Here is a 15736-nt window from a genome sequence, read left to right on the forward strand (position 1 = left end):
TTAGAAAGCTGAGATCATCACTACAAGTAGATAGGATTTCCATTTGACTACTTAACATGTAACCTCTTTAAATGGGGACCAGCCACTGATTAGCTCTGTTTTTGCTATTTGCCAGCCTCCAGTCACACAGATTTCAAAACTTAACTTTAATAATAGCGTCTTTTCTTTCATTTTTATGATGTATGGATTTCTTTCTTGTCTAGTGATGTGTGTGTATTCCTCTTTGTGTGTGTATGAGACAAATAAATAAATAAATAACTAAATACATGTAGTTTAAACCTGTCCCCTCTGTGACGTCATACCCCAAACTTGAGAACAAAAGGCAGTACCTGTAAGTTCGTGCCAGCTTGGGTCTGTCACTGATTGGCTGTTTTCATTCTTTTTTCTCACTTAAAATGCAATTTTGAATAGATAAATGTGAATCTACTGGTTAACAGACATATAAAGGACAGTTTTCAAGGTTGTGTCATGGGGCATTTAGAATCACTAACTTTGTAAATTACTGGTTAAGTACATTTTCCATGCTTTTTTTTGGTATTGTAGGTCCAAATGCTATATCAGTGAGTATTTCACCAGCTAATCACTATGTCATGGTTGGCTTGGCATCAAGACGGCTTCATTGGCACGTTACATCAAAGCAGGTATGGTCATGGACAATCTACATATCAGACCTTATTTGCATACAACCAACTCCAGAACTCTCTGATCACCTGCTAAATGTTTTTCATCTGCGGCAGAGATCCTTCATGAGCCATTGCATCCATAAAAACCACTTGAGGGTGGTCAAGCTGAAAGTGTCAAATGCTTAGCAACACTATTGTTCTCAACATCATCGCACATGGCCACGCCAAATGCTCGACCACGATCACATGTTTGACAACCGTTGTTGCTAGGCATATTTGCATAGCTCGCGAGATCTGCAACGAGACGTAAAATCCCTTATTGCAAATCAGTGTCATGTGTTGGATGTATTTTCTCACTTGCAGTGCCCCCAACTGTGGAATAAATTATCATTGGAATTATGACTGAAACCTACAACTATCATCTCGAGAAAGAATTTAATGACCTATCTATTCTCAAGAGCTTTCTTAATGTTCAATGCCTCTGAATTTTATGTCCTAGTGGAAACTGGCACTTTAAAGATTGATTGAGTGAGTGAGTGAGTGAGTGAGTGAGTGAGTGAGTGAGTGAGTGAGTGAGTGAGTGAGTGAAAATAAAAAGTAAGATTGTTGATGACAAAAGATAATTTAGTAGTGATTGGTAGTCAAGTGATGAACTTTCAAATTATAAATAACCATGCCTAGCAACAAAGACCATACCCATAGTGATTGGTAGTCAAGTGATGAACTTTCAAATTATAAATAACCATGCCAAGCAACAAAGACCATACCCATAGTGATTGGTAGTCAAGTGATGAACTTTCAAATTATAAATAACCATGCCTAGCAACAAAGACCATACCCATAGTGATTGGTAGTCAAGTGATGAACTTTCAAATAATAAATAACTATGCCTAGCAACAAAGACCATACCCATAGTGATTGGTAGTCAAGTGATGAACTTTCAAATAATAAATAACTATGCCTAGCAACAAAGACCATACACATAGTGATTGGTAGTCAAGTGATGAACTTTCAAATAATAAATAACTATGCCTAGCAACAAAGACCATACACATAGTGATTGGTAGTCAAGTGATGAACTTTCAAATAATAAATAACCATGCCTAGCAACAAAGACCATACACATAGTGATTGGTAGTCAAGTGATGAACTTTCAAATAATAAATAACTATGCCTAGCAACAAAGACCATACACATAGTGATCGATAGTCAAGTGATGAACTTTCAAATAATAAATAACTATGCCTAGCAAAAAGACCATACACATAGTGATTGGTAGTCAAGTGATGAACTTTCAAATAATAAATAACTATGCCTAGCAACAAAGACCATATCCATAGCAACAACTGAATGACATTATCTATTACAAAGGTAGTAACATAGAGGGGTAGTTTAGTGAATGTACATTGTAATAAATACATATGCATAGCAACCATCACCATGCTCATAGCAATAACCAACAGCATTTATTGCATACAAAGATTAAAATAGTGAATGCTTTTGTGTTTTAATGCTGTTAACACTATTTTTTGTAGATGGTTGCACAGATTTTCAGACTGAAGGAAGCATATGCTGGTGAGGACTCCTGTCAGCATGTACAAAATGTGATGCATCCATGTGATGTAGAAAGACGAACTCACGTCAGTGTCAACTCAGCCAGATGGTTACCATTGCCAGGTGAAGGTGTTGTGTATGGAACAAACAGAGGAGATTTACATATATGCAGAGTTAGGTAAGTAAGCTACATATATGCAGAGTTAGGTAAGTAATCTACATAAGGAAAGTTAGGCAAATAAGCTACATATAAGTAGAGTTAGGCAAGTGAGCTACATGTAAGGAGAGTTAGGCAAGTAAGCTAAACATAAGGGGAGTTAGGCAAGTGAGCTATATATAAGGAGAGTTAGGCAAGTGAGCTACATATAAGGAGAGTTAGGCAAGTGAGCTACATATAAGGAGAGTTAGGCAAGTGAGCTACATATAAGTAGAGTTAGGCAAGTGAGCTACTTATAAGGAGAGTTAGGCAAGTGAGCTACTTATAAGGAGAGTAAGGCAAGTGAGCTACTTCTAAGTAGAGTTAGGCAAGTGAGCTACATATAAGTAGAGTTAGGCAAGTGAGCTACTTATAAGGAGAGTTAGGCAAGTGAGCTACTTATAAGGAGAGTTAGACAAGTGAGCTACTTCTCAGTAGAGTTAGGCAAGTGAGCTACATATAAGTAGAGTTAGGCAAGTGAGTTACCTAAAAGTAGAATTTGGTTTGTGCTTGGTTATTAGCATGAGCTGTACGTAAACTGACAATACATCATTAATGTACTTTCAGATTACCACCAATTCCTGAAGAAACATCTTGTCGCTGTGACAACTCAACTAGTGGGGCAAGAAGTCGAACCCAACAATCATCACAGTCAACGGATAACATGTACACACGCCGAAATATTGACACTGCTGGACGTGTGCGAGATTATCAAATGCTGGGAGTTGTCGGTCTTGGACTCACTCTCCCACCAGAAACTAGCACCACTGCCACTCAGACTGTCTCAGTCAGGGTCCAAAGCACTAGCACGCAAACAGAGAATTCAGGTGGTGAGGCAGAGGGTGACGCAACTAATGACACACAAGGAAATACACAGGGTAATACTACAAGTGGTAGAGACACTAATGTGGATTCACCAGAGAGTGAAACTAGCAATCTTCAGGATGACCATTCCAACTTTTCAGTCAGTAGCAATAGTAACCAGTCAGTACACAATTACTTTGACACAAGTAGTGACACATCGGGTGGCAGAACAGAGGACACAAATAGTGATGTACCAGAAGTTGACTCTGGGTCAAATGATGAGGACACATAAGTAAAAGACAGTTAACTTTAGAAGAAGGGTTGAAAGGGCTCACTTTTATCGCCGATATTTCCGTAGATGCTGACACAACAAAGTTTGATAGTATTACAATGTGATGTATGTTACAGAGAGAAGCTACACAAATTGAAACAGTCCAACTTTACATGGTCTAGATGCTATCCATGGCATCAAATCTCAAAATCTCTCTTCAACCTGTCTAGCTCAACAAGAAATCATTAACCAAAAGTTGTGCATGCAAATGAGTAAACCCCCAACTGTTAGAATGATGTAAACAATGAATACATAAGTAGCATCCCCAACTGAAAAATATACCATATTTGGACATTATGTAAATGACCATTAACTATACCATATTTGGACATTATGTAAATGACCACTAACTTATGATTGGGCAGAATTATGTGATAATAGACATGATGTTAATGACAGTGTGGGTGGCTTAGCATGAGTTTGAAATTTCATCTTAGGTCTCATTGAGCTGGATGTAAAGAGAGATCTTGAGAGATACCGCAAATAGCACTAGACCAGTCTGATTGAAATCCGATGTAATGTACACTTTTTGATTTCTTTTTGGCTGTTACGTTTAGTGTCATTTGTTCTTGTGAGCGCTTGTTACATACATCTGACACAGCACTGTGGCGTTCCAGTACCAAGTCTAAGCACTGAGTGAATTCACTGAGTGAAAAGAGCACGAGCTCTGTCTGAAAAGAGCACGAGCACAGAGTGCAGACAGTGATGTTGTCGTTATTGTTTCTGTCTTTCTTTAATTTTGAACGTTGAGTGTATATATTGTAAGACAGATTCTGATTGGTGACTCGTAAGTACAAGATTGGAACACCTATGGTATTGTATCAGATCTTTGTAACGAGCACTCACAAAAGAACAAACGACAGTAAACGTTACAGTCAAAAAGAAATCACAAAGTGTACAATACATCAGATTTTAATCAGATTGGCACTAGACCAAACTTTAAACTTTGGGTTGTGTTATAGAAAGAAGTGAGAATTGTGTTTTAACTCTTCTACACAAATTAACAGTTTGACTTCACACTGTAGGGTTGTGTCATCGAAGGTACAATTTTTTTAAGTGATTCATTTTACAAATATGACCCAGTGTTAGCCCAATTCTTTACACTTTTTCTTAATGATTTTAGATTTTTATTTGTCCAAAAAATGTTTCATCTCTGCTTTGTATTTGAAATCTAAAGCTAGCAGAAAAGTTAACAGTCATTGAAATCAATGAAAATGTGTAACATGATTTGATAACCAATATGCAATCCTAAGTGATAATGCTGGGATGAGAAAGACTGGGGGTTCGTTTGTAGTTACTGATTTAAGGGTGAACAGAAGGATTGCCCTCCATAACTACATGGTAAACAAGAACAAAGTTATTTGTGATTACAAAAACTGTAGTAGATTGATGATTGATCTGTAAGTATCAATTTAATGATGTGTTACCCACAATGCATCATTCAATATGGTGGGCCTGCATCATTGAATCATTTGTACACTATTCCTAACACCAAAAAAAAAATTGTTTGGTTCCATTTACCCACCCCCCACCTATCACTGCCGACCCTAAACTTTTTTTATGTATTCAAGAAAAAATAAACGAAGAAATAGTGGATACAGAAACTGACATCGACATAAAATGACAATATAAACCTGTTCTGCCAATCTGTAATGGCTGTACATCTCAAGGGAAGAAACCAATAACACAGAGACCATATGGAAAAACAACAGAAAACATAACTACCTGAACTAGAAGCTCGCACATAAAAAAAAGTCAAAAAAAATTTTTTACCTACCCCACATATTCTAAAATTGAGTGTAATCAGAACCACACAATTTTTTTTTAGGCCTAATGACTTTACCACAGGTCTGGCATTAAGCTAATAAGCAGTCATTTCCCAACAACCCATCTTGCCAAAGTCATTTCAGGAAAAAAAAGCATGACATTGTACATGGTAGCTTGTAAGGTACACCATAGCTGGGTGCCTTTACTTATCAGTCAATGCTTGTGATAGCTAGAGCTACTCAGTAAGGGCAGACCAACACAACATATATCTTACAGTCCCACAGCCTAGTCATTAAACCATATTTGGAAGTGCTAATTTGCATGCTATTTACATATTTTGTATTATGTTGGACTCGTACATTGTCCCATGTACATCAGCGAGCCAATTTAAGGAAGTTAAGTGCTAAAACTTGCCACATGAATACCAATCTTACACAAAGCAGTCAATAAAATACATGTGAAATGATTTCTTGATTTCAAAATTTTGCATCGTAGAAAACAACTGTGTATTCAAATCAAGGAGACCATAAATTATTGCCATGACAACCATAGAGAAGAGGATTTTAGAAGTATGTACACAGACAGTAGAGCACAGTTCTGACTCATACCTCTTGTCAAAAGTCTGCTTCCTATAGCACTCCTAGTGTCCTAAATATACAATTCTTTTGTTTTTCTGGTGTCTGCGATATGACGTGTACATTTGCATACTTATTGCAGACATTTCCAGACCTGTCCATTAAACCTATACTCTAGTTCTTATAAAATACGAGTTACGATTACATCCACTCTCTTGCATGTAGTCATTACTTTTGCACAGAAATCTGTGCTCTAACCCAGACAGCATTCATATAAAACCGATTATATCCACTCTCTCACATAGTCATTACTTTTGCATAGAATTCTGTGCTCCCCCTACAGCGTTCATATAAACGTGATGATGTCATCGCATCCCCTTGTGATTCAGTTTCAGACTAGAGGTGGAATTTGATTACATGCTAAATTCCCGCGATAGTCAAAAGAGCTGTAACTAATTGAATGTTATTATCAATGAGCAATTGTCGGAAAGAAGTAACCAATTACAACTGCCTGTCAATTTGTGATGGATTACTACTGACATGCATGCGCCATTAACCCTTCACCCAGCTTGGGTTTAGAAAGATTAACAGTAAAATGTTTGACTTTGACCAGACAAGAGAATGGATGTAACAGTAACTCATATCGTATAGGAACTAAATCATAAGAATAACCAAGAAGATTTGGAAAATGTTGTTTTCAGAGAATGTCCAAGAATCAAACACCTGTCAAATCACTTTCCTCTTCCACACCGATAAGTATAACAATGAAAGATTTACACTATATAGATAATAGATTATAATTATTTCCCATGGTACTTGCCAAAATACCTTCATATAGAGTTGTTGAAATATTTTTCATCAAGCTTTCAAAGCATGGACATTGTTTTTGTGTCTATGAAATAGTCAATGATTATGTCTCGCACCCACCTTAAAAAATGTATGTACATGTAATATACTAGTATGTTGTAGGTTATCCATATTGAAGTCAGTTATATACATACATACATACATACATACATACATACATACATACATACACACATACATGCATACATGCATACATACACACACACATACATACATACATACATACATACATACATACATACATATATACATACATACATACATACATACATACATACATACATACATACATACATACATACATACATACATACACACACACACATACATGCATACATACACACACACACACACACACATACATACATACATACATACATACATACATACAGTGTACATACAGACAGACCGACAGACAGACATACATGCACATCCACAATCACTTTAAATTCTTTATTGTATCAAACCTTTTACATGATTACTGTTGTAATGGAGTATTTGTCCTGTGAAAAGTTTGTATGATTCTTAAAATGTTGATATTTCGTGTTTTGACCAGGATAACTAAGAATTACCTCAACTGCTGTGAACACTACTTTTACCAGAGATGTACATGTATTACTTATTGACGCTTTTACTAGGGATGTATTGATAATGTTGACCTCACGTTTTGTACTAGGAATGTATAATTAATTATACCTTCCATATATTAAGATATCTGTTAATAATGACCTCTTACTGGGAAATATCTGGTAGTATTGATCTTGTTTACTAGGGATATAGAAGTTATAATTAGACAGTGTCAGTGATTGGCTTAGACATTGTCACATGGTATGGCTCAGTGACATCAATTTGCATATAGAGGGAAATATTTGTTTTCTATTTTCCCTAGGGCACTAATACAGTAGCACAGGTGTCATGTGACATGTCGGTGATTTGCTTTGACTATGGGAAAGAATGTGATGTGTTATAAAACACTTATTGCCTTGCCTTATTCGGGCACTAGTAGATGTTATAAAACCCCATGTGCTGTTATGTAGCAACTATTTTCCTCAGCTTTCAGCCTCGAGAAATAGTAGCTGCATAACAACCCTCAGGGTAACAGATGTCTACTCGTGCCTTCATAGCGAGGCGATAAGTGTTTAATATTGACCTCATTTGCTATGGATATATCGGTTTATATTCAATGCTTTTCAGTTGTATTGTGACATAAAGTTAACACTTATGTAGTGATATTTCCATAAATCAGCTATTGTAACCATGGTAATAGTTTATCCAAATTGACTCATTTCAGAGTATAACACTTTTATAGGTCACTTACAACTGGATTGGGGTCTGATATTGTTTTCGACCTTAGGTCAGGTTCATGTTTGTATTATTGACACTAGATCAGGGTCTGTATTTGTATTATCAACCCCAGATCAGGGTCCACATTTGTATTATCCACTTTAGATCAGGGTCTGTATTTATATTATCTCAACTTTACATCAGGGTTCATATTTGTATAATCAACTCTAGGTCAGGGTCTGTATTTGTATTATTCACCTTAGATCAGGGTCCACATTTGTATTATCAACCTTAGCAAATAGTGCCAAATTTATGATGAACTCCATGAGGGGTATAATATTCTATTGTTAGTGGGGTCTGCAATTTTTGCATTTTCAATCTGTACAACTTCTGCAAAAGTTAAGAAATGTTTTTTTATTGGAATAGGCAAAAGTTACAGGTCATTGTCAATGGTGAGGAAACTTTACAGGGGTATATCGTTATATGATTACCCTTAGTAGTTGTTGCTAACATTACTACTGACTTTCAGAGGTAATATTAAATTAAATCTAGCAGGGCAATACACACATTTATAGGGAAATGTCAATGTCATTTACTGAAACCCTAGTGAGGGGGATATTGTTTATTATTAACCTTGTGAAGGGTAGTATGAATGTATAAAAAGGGTAAAGCGTACATTTGTAGGTATATGTTGTTCAGTTTTGGAAATCCTAGCCGGGAGATATTGTTTGTTATTAACCTGGAGGAGTGTCATATTTATAGAGTAAACCCCAGAAGGGTGATAAGTACGTGTTGTTCAGTTTCTGACAAGTTAGCCAGGGTATATAGTTTGTTTACTACCATTTCAAGTGATATGAAGTATTTCTTGACGTGTAGGAGTTTAGGTTTTACAATATACGTCATACCAGGATAGAGGAAACATTTTCATAATTCATCATTTGGTTTCTGAATTCGTAGTTAATACACATGTAAGGTCTGGAGTATGTTCCTCAACATTGTAAATGTTGTAAAGTTGTTTTTGACTTTGAAGAGGGTAATATATTAATGTAACATCCAAATTGGTACTGGATGTATTCATTGGCATATGTTCAGGTTTTTTTTAAATATAAGCCAGGATCTGTTGTTTATTCCTAAATATTAAGGAGTAGTTTATTTCAAATGCTAAGGCCTCGGCCCATCGCACAAAACATTTTACATAACAATAGAGAAGAAAAAGAACAAAGAACTGAATATCATTCTACTAATAATTAACGGAAAAATACTTAAAGGTAAAAATATGACAGGGGAGAACATATACATCTATGTTTGCTGTACAAAAGTAGTACGAGTGTTGAAAGCTTTATGAACAAAAACTGATAGTTTGTATTGGACTACTTCATTCTTGCATGCCAGTAAGGAAAAACATTTTTCTTTCGTGGGATGAACTCTAAATCTTTGAGGAATAAAATCTACTCTATGGTCTAGATACAGTGAATATTGAGAGAATTTAAGTTTTCACATGATTTCTTAAGGAGCTAGTTGTGTGCTAGGACCATGCAAAATAATCCAACTTTTAGTTCAAGAAGTCACAAGATTTCTTAGTGAGTTACTTGTGTGTCAGGTCCTGGGAAAGTATTCCCAATTTTAGTCCAAGAAATCTCAACATTTGTTATAGAGTCGTATGTTGGGAACAGGCAAAGTGTTCCATATTTTACATATAGTGGTGTGTGTATGTGTAGAACCAAGGCATTTAAGAAACGTGGTAATTTTTTTTTCTGTTCTGTGGCTCATTTTGCTGAAATATTTACAAAAGTGGTAAAGAATCCATTGTGTTTTATCTATTTGTGACAAAATTTCTTCTCACTAACTTGATGTAATTTTCTTAACCCAATTTTTACTGTACGCTTTCAACAGATATGATGTCTTTTGTTTAAAAGCAAGTCATAACTTAACTATCACATCCTAGAGTTTTGGCCATTGACTTTCTAATCTAGTGATTCTACATCAACGCCAAGATTGATGAGTTTTCCTGCAAGTACATGTAAATCGGTTCTGAATGTGAAATTGCCACCAAGAGCTAATCATTGTAGCATTTATATTATAAACAATGACGTTATTATGTCCACACATGACTTACATTCATACTGAAAGCTAGAGTTAGGTCGTAAATGTAACCTTTTGAATGAAGTAGTCAAATACAAGAACCTGTTAATGTGTGAGAGTTACTGCTGACATTTCCGGAAATACCAGTTGGCGGCCATCTTGGATAATGGAGGCCATATTGAATTTTCAAGTGGCTAGCGTTATTTTCATAATCAGTACACTCAATGAAGTGTACAAACCAATTTTCATGGTTTTAGCACAAAGGGAATGATCATGTCACTTTATCTGCTCCATTATAACATGATTCAGTTGTTTGTAAGACTTCCCAGCATGATATTTAACAACTCACAGTACTTGGCATTCATGTAGAATCACTAAATTAAGAAGCCAACAATAAAGTCTCTGGGCTAAATCTTGCAGTAAACCAGCAAAAGATTTCATTAGCACTTATTGCCGTCCTAGCATTTCGTTGTAATGAGTGTGTAAAACTTACGATGTAACAACACATGGACACTTCTATGGTTAAAGGTTGTATACGTGTTAGACTTGCTTGATTGGAGTGGGGTCATCAACCTCATTTCACTGTAAAAGTACTCTCGTCTTAGATTATTGAAGTCAAGGATAGACTTTGAGAGTAATAAAGATATTAAAAACTTAAAATTAAAATGTGTGTGTTTATTAAACGTGCTAGGTTTTCTGTATCATTTATATAAACATTTACAATGCACACATACATACACACACACACATACATACATACATACATACATACATACATACATACATACATAGCGTGTTTGATAATTTTGGCCAAGCGTGAATATTTCCTCATGTGTGCACCTGAATGTGAGCATTCTTCTCACGATTTTCTCGTAAGAGTGCATGCTTTGCGATAATATAATTACAAAATGTTTGCCCTAGTCTAAAACACAGGTGAATACACTTCTACGTCAATAACTACAGTATTATCATAGTTTTAGAAAACTCTCAACCTGATAACATTGTGACATCATTAGCTAACATGTACAAGTTGGTATGCAAATTAATGCTACGAGATGTCCGTTGAAATATTGAAGTGTCAATTTCAACCAGTTCAACCAACATAAAAGAAACTATGCAGTGTATCAAAACAAAAGAGTTGAAATGTTTGGGGTGAAATTTACCAACAATTATTTCTATTTGGTTTGTATATGACAAGAGCTATATATTGGTAGAACTGCCCAATACACACCAGTATATTTACAATTATGAAATGGACAAGTGAAAAACAATAATTAGAATAGAAAACGTCTTTATTGTTATTTTTTCCGAGAATCAATAGGACAGTACAATACAGCTATTTTGAAAAGGCTAATTTTGAAACGAATGCGATATTTCGATCCATCTTCTAAAAATGAAATCATGGTCCATGGTCAAAATGTCACATTTGTTTCTAATTTAACTTTCCAAAGTATCTGTATATTACTGGAGACTTCTCTAACATCTGTGATTGTACTGTTTTAATAAATAGAAAGTACTACCCCTCAATATTCTGAGTCCGCCCCTGTCATAAATTCCGGTTGTTTCCTATTTGTGCAAACAATATACCTGTTCTGATGACGTTGGACGACATCCCTTATTCTACATCTTACTACAGTAGCAGGACGAATAATGTAAATGTCTTGCACATCTCGAGTTAGAATGCGTAAATTTGCACGGACGTGATCTGCTATCAGTTGATAATTGTAAGCATATTGACCCATAGCTTCCAAAATCAATTGACGTTCAGTAGGTGTCACAGGAACCCGGATAACACGTCCGCCCGGCCACTTTTTCATGACAATTCCCTGGAAAACGTGTTCGAAATACTTTGATAACTAATTCTAACCATGGATGTATTAGTAAGATGCTGATAGATCATCTTCAAGGACTTCCCCCTTTCTTTCTTTAGCTTCTCTCATCATGTCTTCCGTTGTCGTCAGTTTCCTCTTTAATTTCTTCTTTTCTCCTTGTAGGTTTTTTGCCTTTTCTTCAAGTTCTTGTCGTGAGAGACGGTCATTTCTTGTTTTGTTTGGGTTGGCATTAGACCTGTTTTCATGCCGACTCTTCATGGCGGATAGGTTTGATCTGTAGGCATAGCATACCGAACACCGCCTTCCTGTCGTAAGCATTTCACATTTTGTATGTCTCACTGTGGTACTGGTTATGCAATTTTCTTCATAAGCTTCAAGGACACCTTGGTTGTTATAGAAAACAGCTGGTTGCAGCGGTGAAGCTGTTTTCACACGACACAGTGTTTCAAAGCCCTCATTACCAGGACATGTACTTGATTCTGCCAACATCTTAAATAAAATAGAGCATGACTGATTTGACAGTATTACTGGAACTGATGCGATGGCTGGGCCTGTTGTTACCCGGCGACCATGAACTTCTAGTGACCACGTTCCATCTTTGTGTACCTGTATGCGTTCAGTGAGAAGCCTGCCATCATTTGAAGTCTTCAGACAGATGACTGAATCACATTCATGTATATTTAAATATCCATACTCCTTGCCTAATGACGATACACTTTCTAAAATACTACATGTACTGGTACGTATGAAAGAAGTTCCATGTAACTCTTCTACCATGGAGCAGACACTACAGTTCAAAGTATGTTCTTCAAATACTTGTGGATGTATGGTCAACATATTCTTAGTTACCCGTCGTTTTTTCTTGTCATGCCATCGAGTCAACTTCATACAGCACGCTTTACAGACGTATGGTGGATAGATAGAAGAATCTTCATTTGTGACATCCACTTGCAATCCTTTCAATATAATAGATGAATATGACATTTTACAGGTTGGTTGTCGATCTGATAGTATTGCACGTGGGACTTTGCAAAGTCGACACACTCGCTTTAAATTTTCCTTGTGTCGATCCATTATTGCCACTCCACCATCTGTAATATGCAAATGATAGAACATTTATATTGGGGTGAAAACAAGCATAAATGTAAGGGGGGATTGGGGCACCATCATTTGCATCAAAGTTTGAACAACTACAACAAATGTTCAATTTCTCTTCAGTCTGTTGCATCATGGAAGTAGAACCCCAGGGGTTCTACTTCCATGGTTGCATGAAAATTATCATGTATGTCATAAGCTTAATACACAATGCAAGAGAAAATGCTAATAAATGAAATCATTAGCTTATCATACACTTTATATGTATGTAGGTGGGTTTCTAAAGAACAGAGTTTTCGCGAGTTTGATGGATCCTGGGGATGTATCAGTGTCCATGGAAAGTTGACAGACAAATCTGATGTAATTTTGTACTGTTTAATAATTACAAACAGCAAGGCCCCGGCTCCTTGAAGGCCCCACTAGTGAAAATTCAAAAATATGTGGCAGGGAAAAAACTTTCAGGTAGTATTATCGTATTCGGATTTGTATTAACTATTAAGTAACCCAGGATACCATTCTCTTGTAAACATCAACTTCAGCAAGTGACCAATGTAACAACTGAGACGGGAAGTGTAAACAAATATTTCAATATGGCGGATAGTAAACGACATGGGCCCGTTGGGATCCGAAATTCGTCATGGGATTGTGAGTCCGCCCATGCACATGAATTGGTACAATGGTAGCGAGTACCTAGTCTTGCTGCTAGACGTTCGGGCTTTCCTTCAATACTATAAGCGAACGAAGTTCGCAGTGAGGGCTTGTTCCATCATCGTTAGCGATGTTCGGTCGTGTGTCGTATTTTATCGGAAGAACATCCGAGGTCTAGCAGATAGACTAGCGAGTGTCCAGCCATGAAGTTTAGATCACAAGCTGTACTCCAAACTAAAACTAATGGCTAGGAAGAGGGGAATACGGCGCCTACTCGTACATGTTCTTTACGAGGAATGGGGAACTTACACTAACGCCCATAGCTTTTATATAGGGAAACGGAAACAGCACAGTAGTGAGACCTGAGTGAGACAGTGGTAAACAAAATAATACATGGCCTGAACATGGATGTATTATCCATGGTCGGAAGGAACACGTTGCAGGCTTTCTAATGATCAGTAAATGAGCGCTATATGTCACTTTTTGTCACAAGGCGAGAAAAATTGAAAAGGGTTACTTTTGGGGTATGAAAAAGTATAATTTGCTGTAACTTACCAATAACTCTACCGATTTTCTTGCTTCCGGTATCGTTGTGTACACAGTCTGGCAATGAACTCAGGCCTGCGCATGTCTTCTAACATTTACCCCAATGCGCAAAAGCGTTCAAACACATGACAGGACAGCTCAAGATGTAAGCTCCATCCATATGTAAATTAATGCAGGAATGTTCATCGGTCTACAAAGGACAGTGTATATTGTAGACAAAGGGTTAATAATTGACGTAAACAAAAGAAGGTAGTAGGATTAATCAGCCGTCCAGAATCCCTCTCACTAATACATCCATGTTCTAACATATACTTACATGAATTCTATTTTTAAAAAGAATTAGAAGGAAAGTGAACAGATAGTTCAAATCATGAAAAATCAATGCGTTCTAGTCTCAATCAAAATTAATGTGATTTATACATAGACCCTTCACCCACCGATCTTGTGCAGAGGAAACTCGAAAATAATGATACTGCTTCACCTTGTCTTTGGTATATTTTGACAATAAAACTTGAAATTGATATATATACGTTACTTAGGCATTCGATTTACTGATAGTAGAGAAGGCGATGTTTGTGGGGGCGGAGTAGTCACTAATGCGAGAACCTGGGATTGAAAGCCGGGCCTTTATTAAGAGTTACACCTACTCACGTGGTTTAGTTAGAGACCACATTGGCATCCCAACTAGTCTGTAAGGTATAGCACAGATAACACATGTGTGTGTTAGTTATCTGTGGGTATAGCTAGGTATGCCGTGACAGGGTGTTCTCACACGTTGACGTTGGCGCAACCCCTTTCGGATACAGCTGGTCGTTGAGGGCGGAGCAACGCGACGTATCTTGTAATCTATAAACTAAACCTATAAACAATGACAATGGCTAGTATTATGACTGTGAGCCAGTTTGTTTATAGATAATTAATAAACTATTTGTTAATTCTTAATTAATTAATTAATTTCTATTGTTATTACCATGGAAGTATAACTTATACTTCCATGTTATTACTAAGTGGCACAAGCTGAGTTGATAAGTTGTTTATTTACTCCGAGTAAAAAACTTATCAACTGAACTCAGCAAGTGCATGAAGTGAAAACACTTTCTGTACATGTTAGTCTAGTCTCCCATGCATAAGTTAATGCCACAGTCAGTTGTGAGGGCACAGTCACGTGACAAGTACTCGTCACGGTATCCGTGACAGACGCCGATGATGGTATTTTTTAAATGATTTCGTGAATGCCTAATAAGAGAATTGTTTTATATTATGAGCATTTTTGAATTTCATATTAGCTCACACAAGTGACTGTGGTTTAATACAGCTGAGATTAATCAGCCTGGTTGTTGTTGTTCTTTTCGTGAGTGGTAGGGCTTAACTGTTTTTGTCATCTGATCCCCCATTGCATTAACTAGTTCTTCTAGGATCTTGATAACAAAAACATCTGGGATTCCAAGTAATGCAGGGTGAGACTTCCTGTTTGGTGGTTTGAGCTGCACAGAATGCATTAACGGTGAACTGTGGTATTGGCCTGACTCTGC

The 15736-nt window shown here is 36.6% G+C and overlaps 2 protein-coding genes across 2 annotated transcripts in view; one reads left to right on the forward strand and one right to left on the reverse strand.

The window, feature by feature from the left end:
- LOC144448397 (activating molecule in BECN1-regulated autophagy protein 1-like) overlaps positions 1-4278 on the forward strand; it is a 14908-nt gene extending 10630 nt beyond the window's left edge. Inside the window, exons 9-11 of the mRNA XM_078138625.1 lie at positions 544-641; positions 2159-2355; positions 2941-4278. Coding sequence (XP_077994751.1) covers positions 544-641; positions 2159-2355; positions 2941-3469 — 824 coding nt within the window. The 3' untranslated portion in view covers positions 3470-4278. The remainder of the gene's footprint in view (positions 1-543; positions 642-2158; positions 2356-2940) is intronic.
- Positions 4279-11289: 7011 nt separating this feature from the next.
- On the reverse strand, positions 11290-14304 carry LOC144448334 (uncharacterized). Its single transcript, XM_078138538.1, has 2 exons — positions 14214-14304; positions 11290-13006 (listed from the first exon to the last, which is right to left on the reverse strand). The coding sequence occupies exon 2, from the start codon at positions 12987-12989 to the stop codon at positions 11961-11963; it is 1029 nt and encodes a 342-aa protein (XP_077994664.1). The 5' UTR covers positions 12990-13006; positions 14214-14304; the 3' UTR covers positions 11290-11960.
- Positions 14305-15736: the final 1432 nt, after the last annotated feature.

The sequence above is a fragment of the Glandiceps talaboti genome, chromosome 17 (genome assembly GCF_964340395.1).
Source record: "Glandiceps talaboti chromosome 17, keGlaTala1.1, whole genome shotgun sequence".
Classification (NCBI taxonomy): domain Eukaryota; kingdom Metazoa; phylum Hemichordata; class Enteropneusta; family Spengelidae; genus Glandiceps; species Glandiceps talaboti.

What these genes read in the sequence shown, in the direction of transcription:
- LOC144448334 (XM_078138538.1), bottom strand. Translation starts at nt 12,989, where the DNA reads ATGGATCGACACAAGGAAAATTTAAAGCGAGTGTGTCGACTTTGCAAA.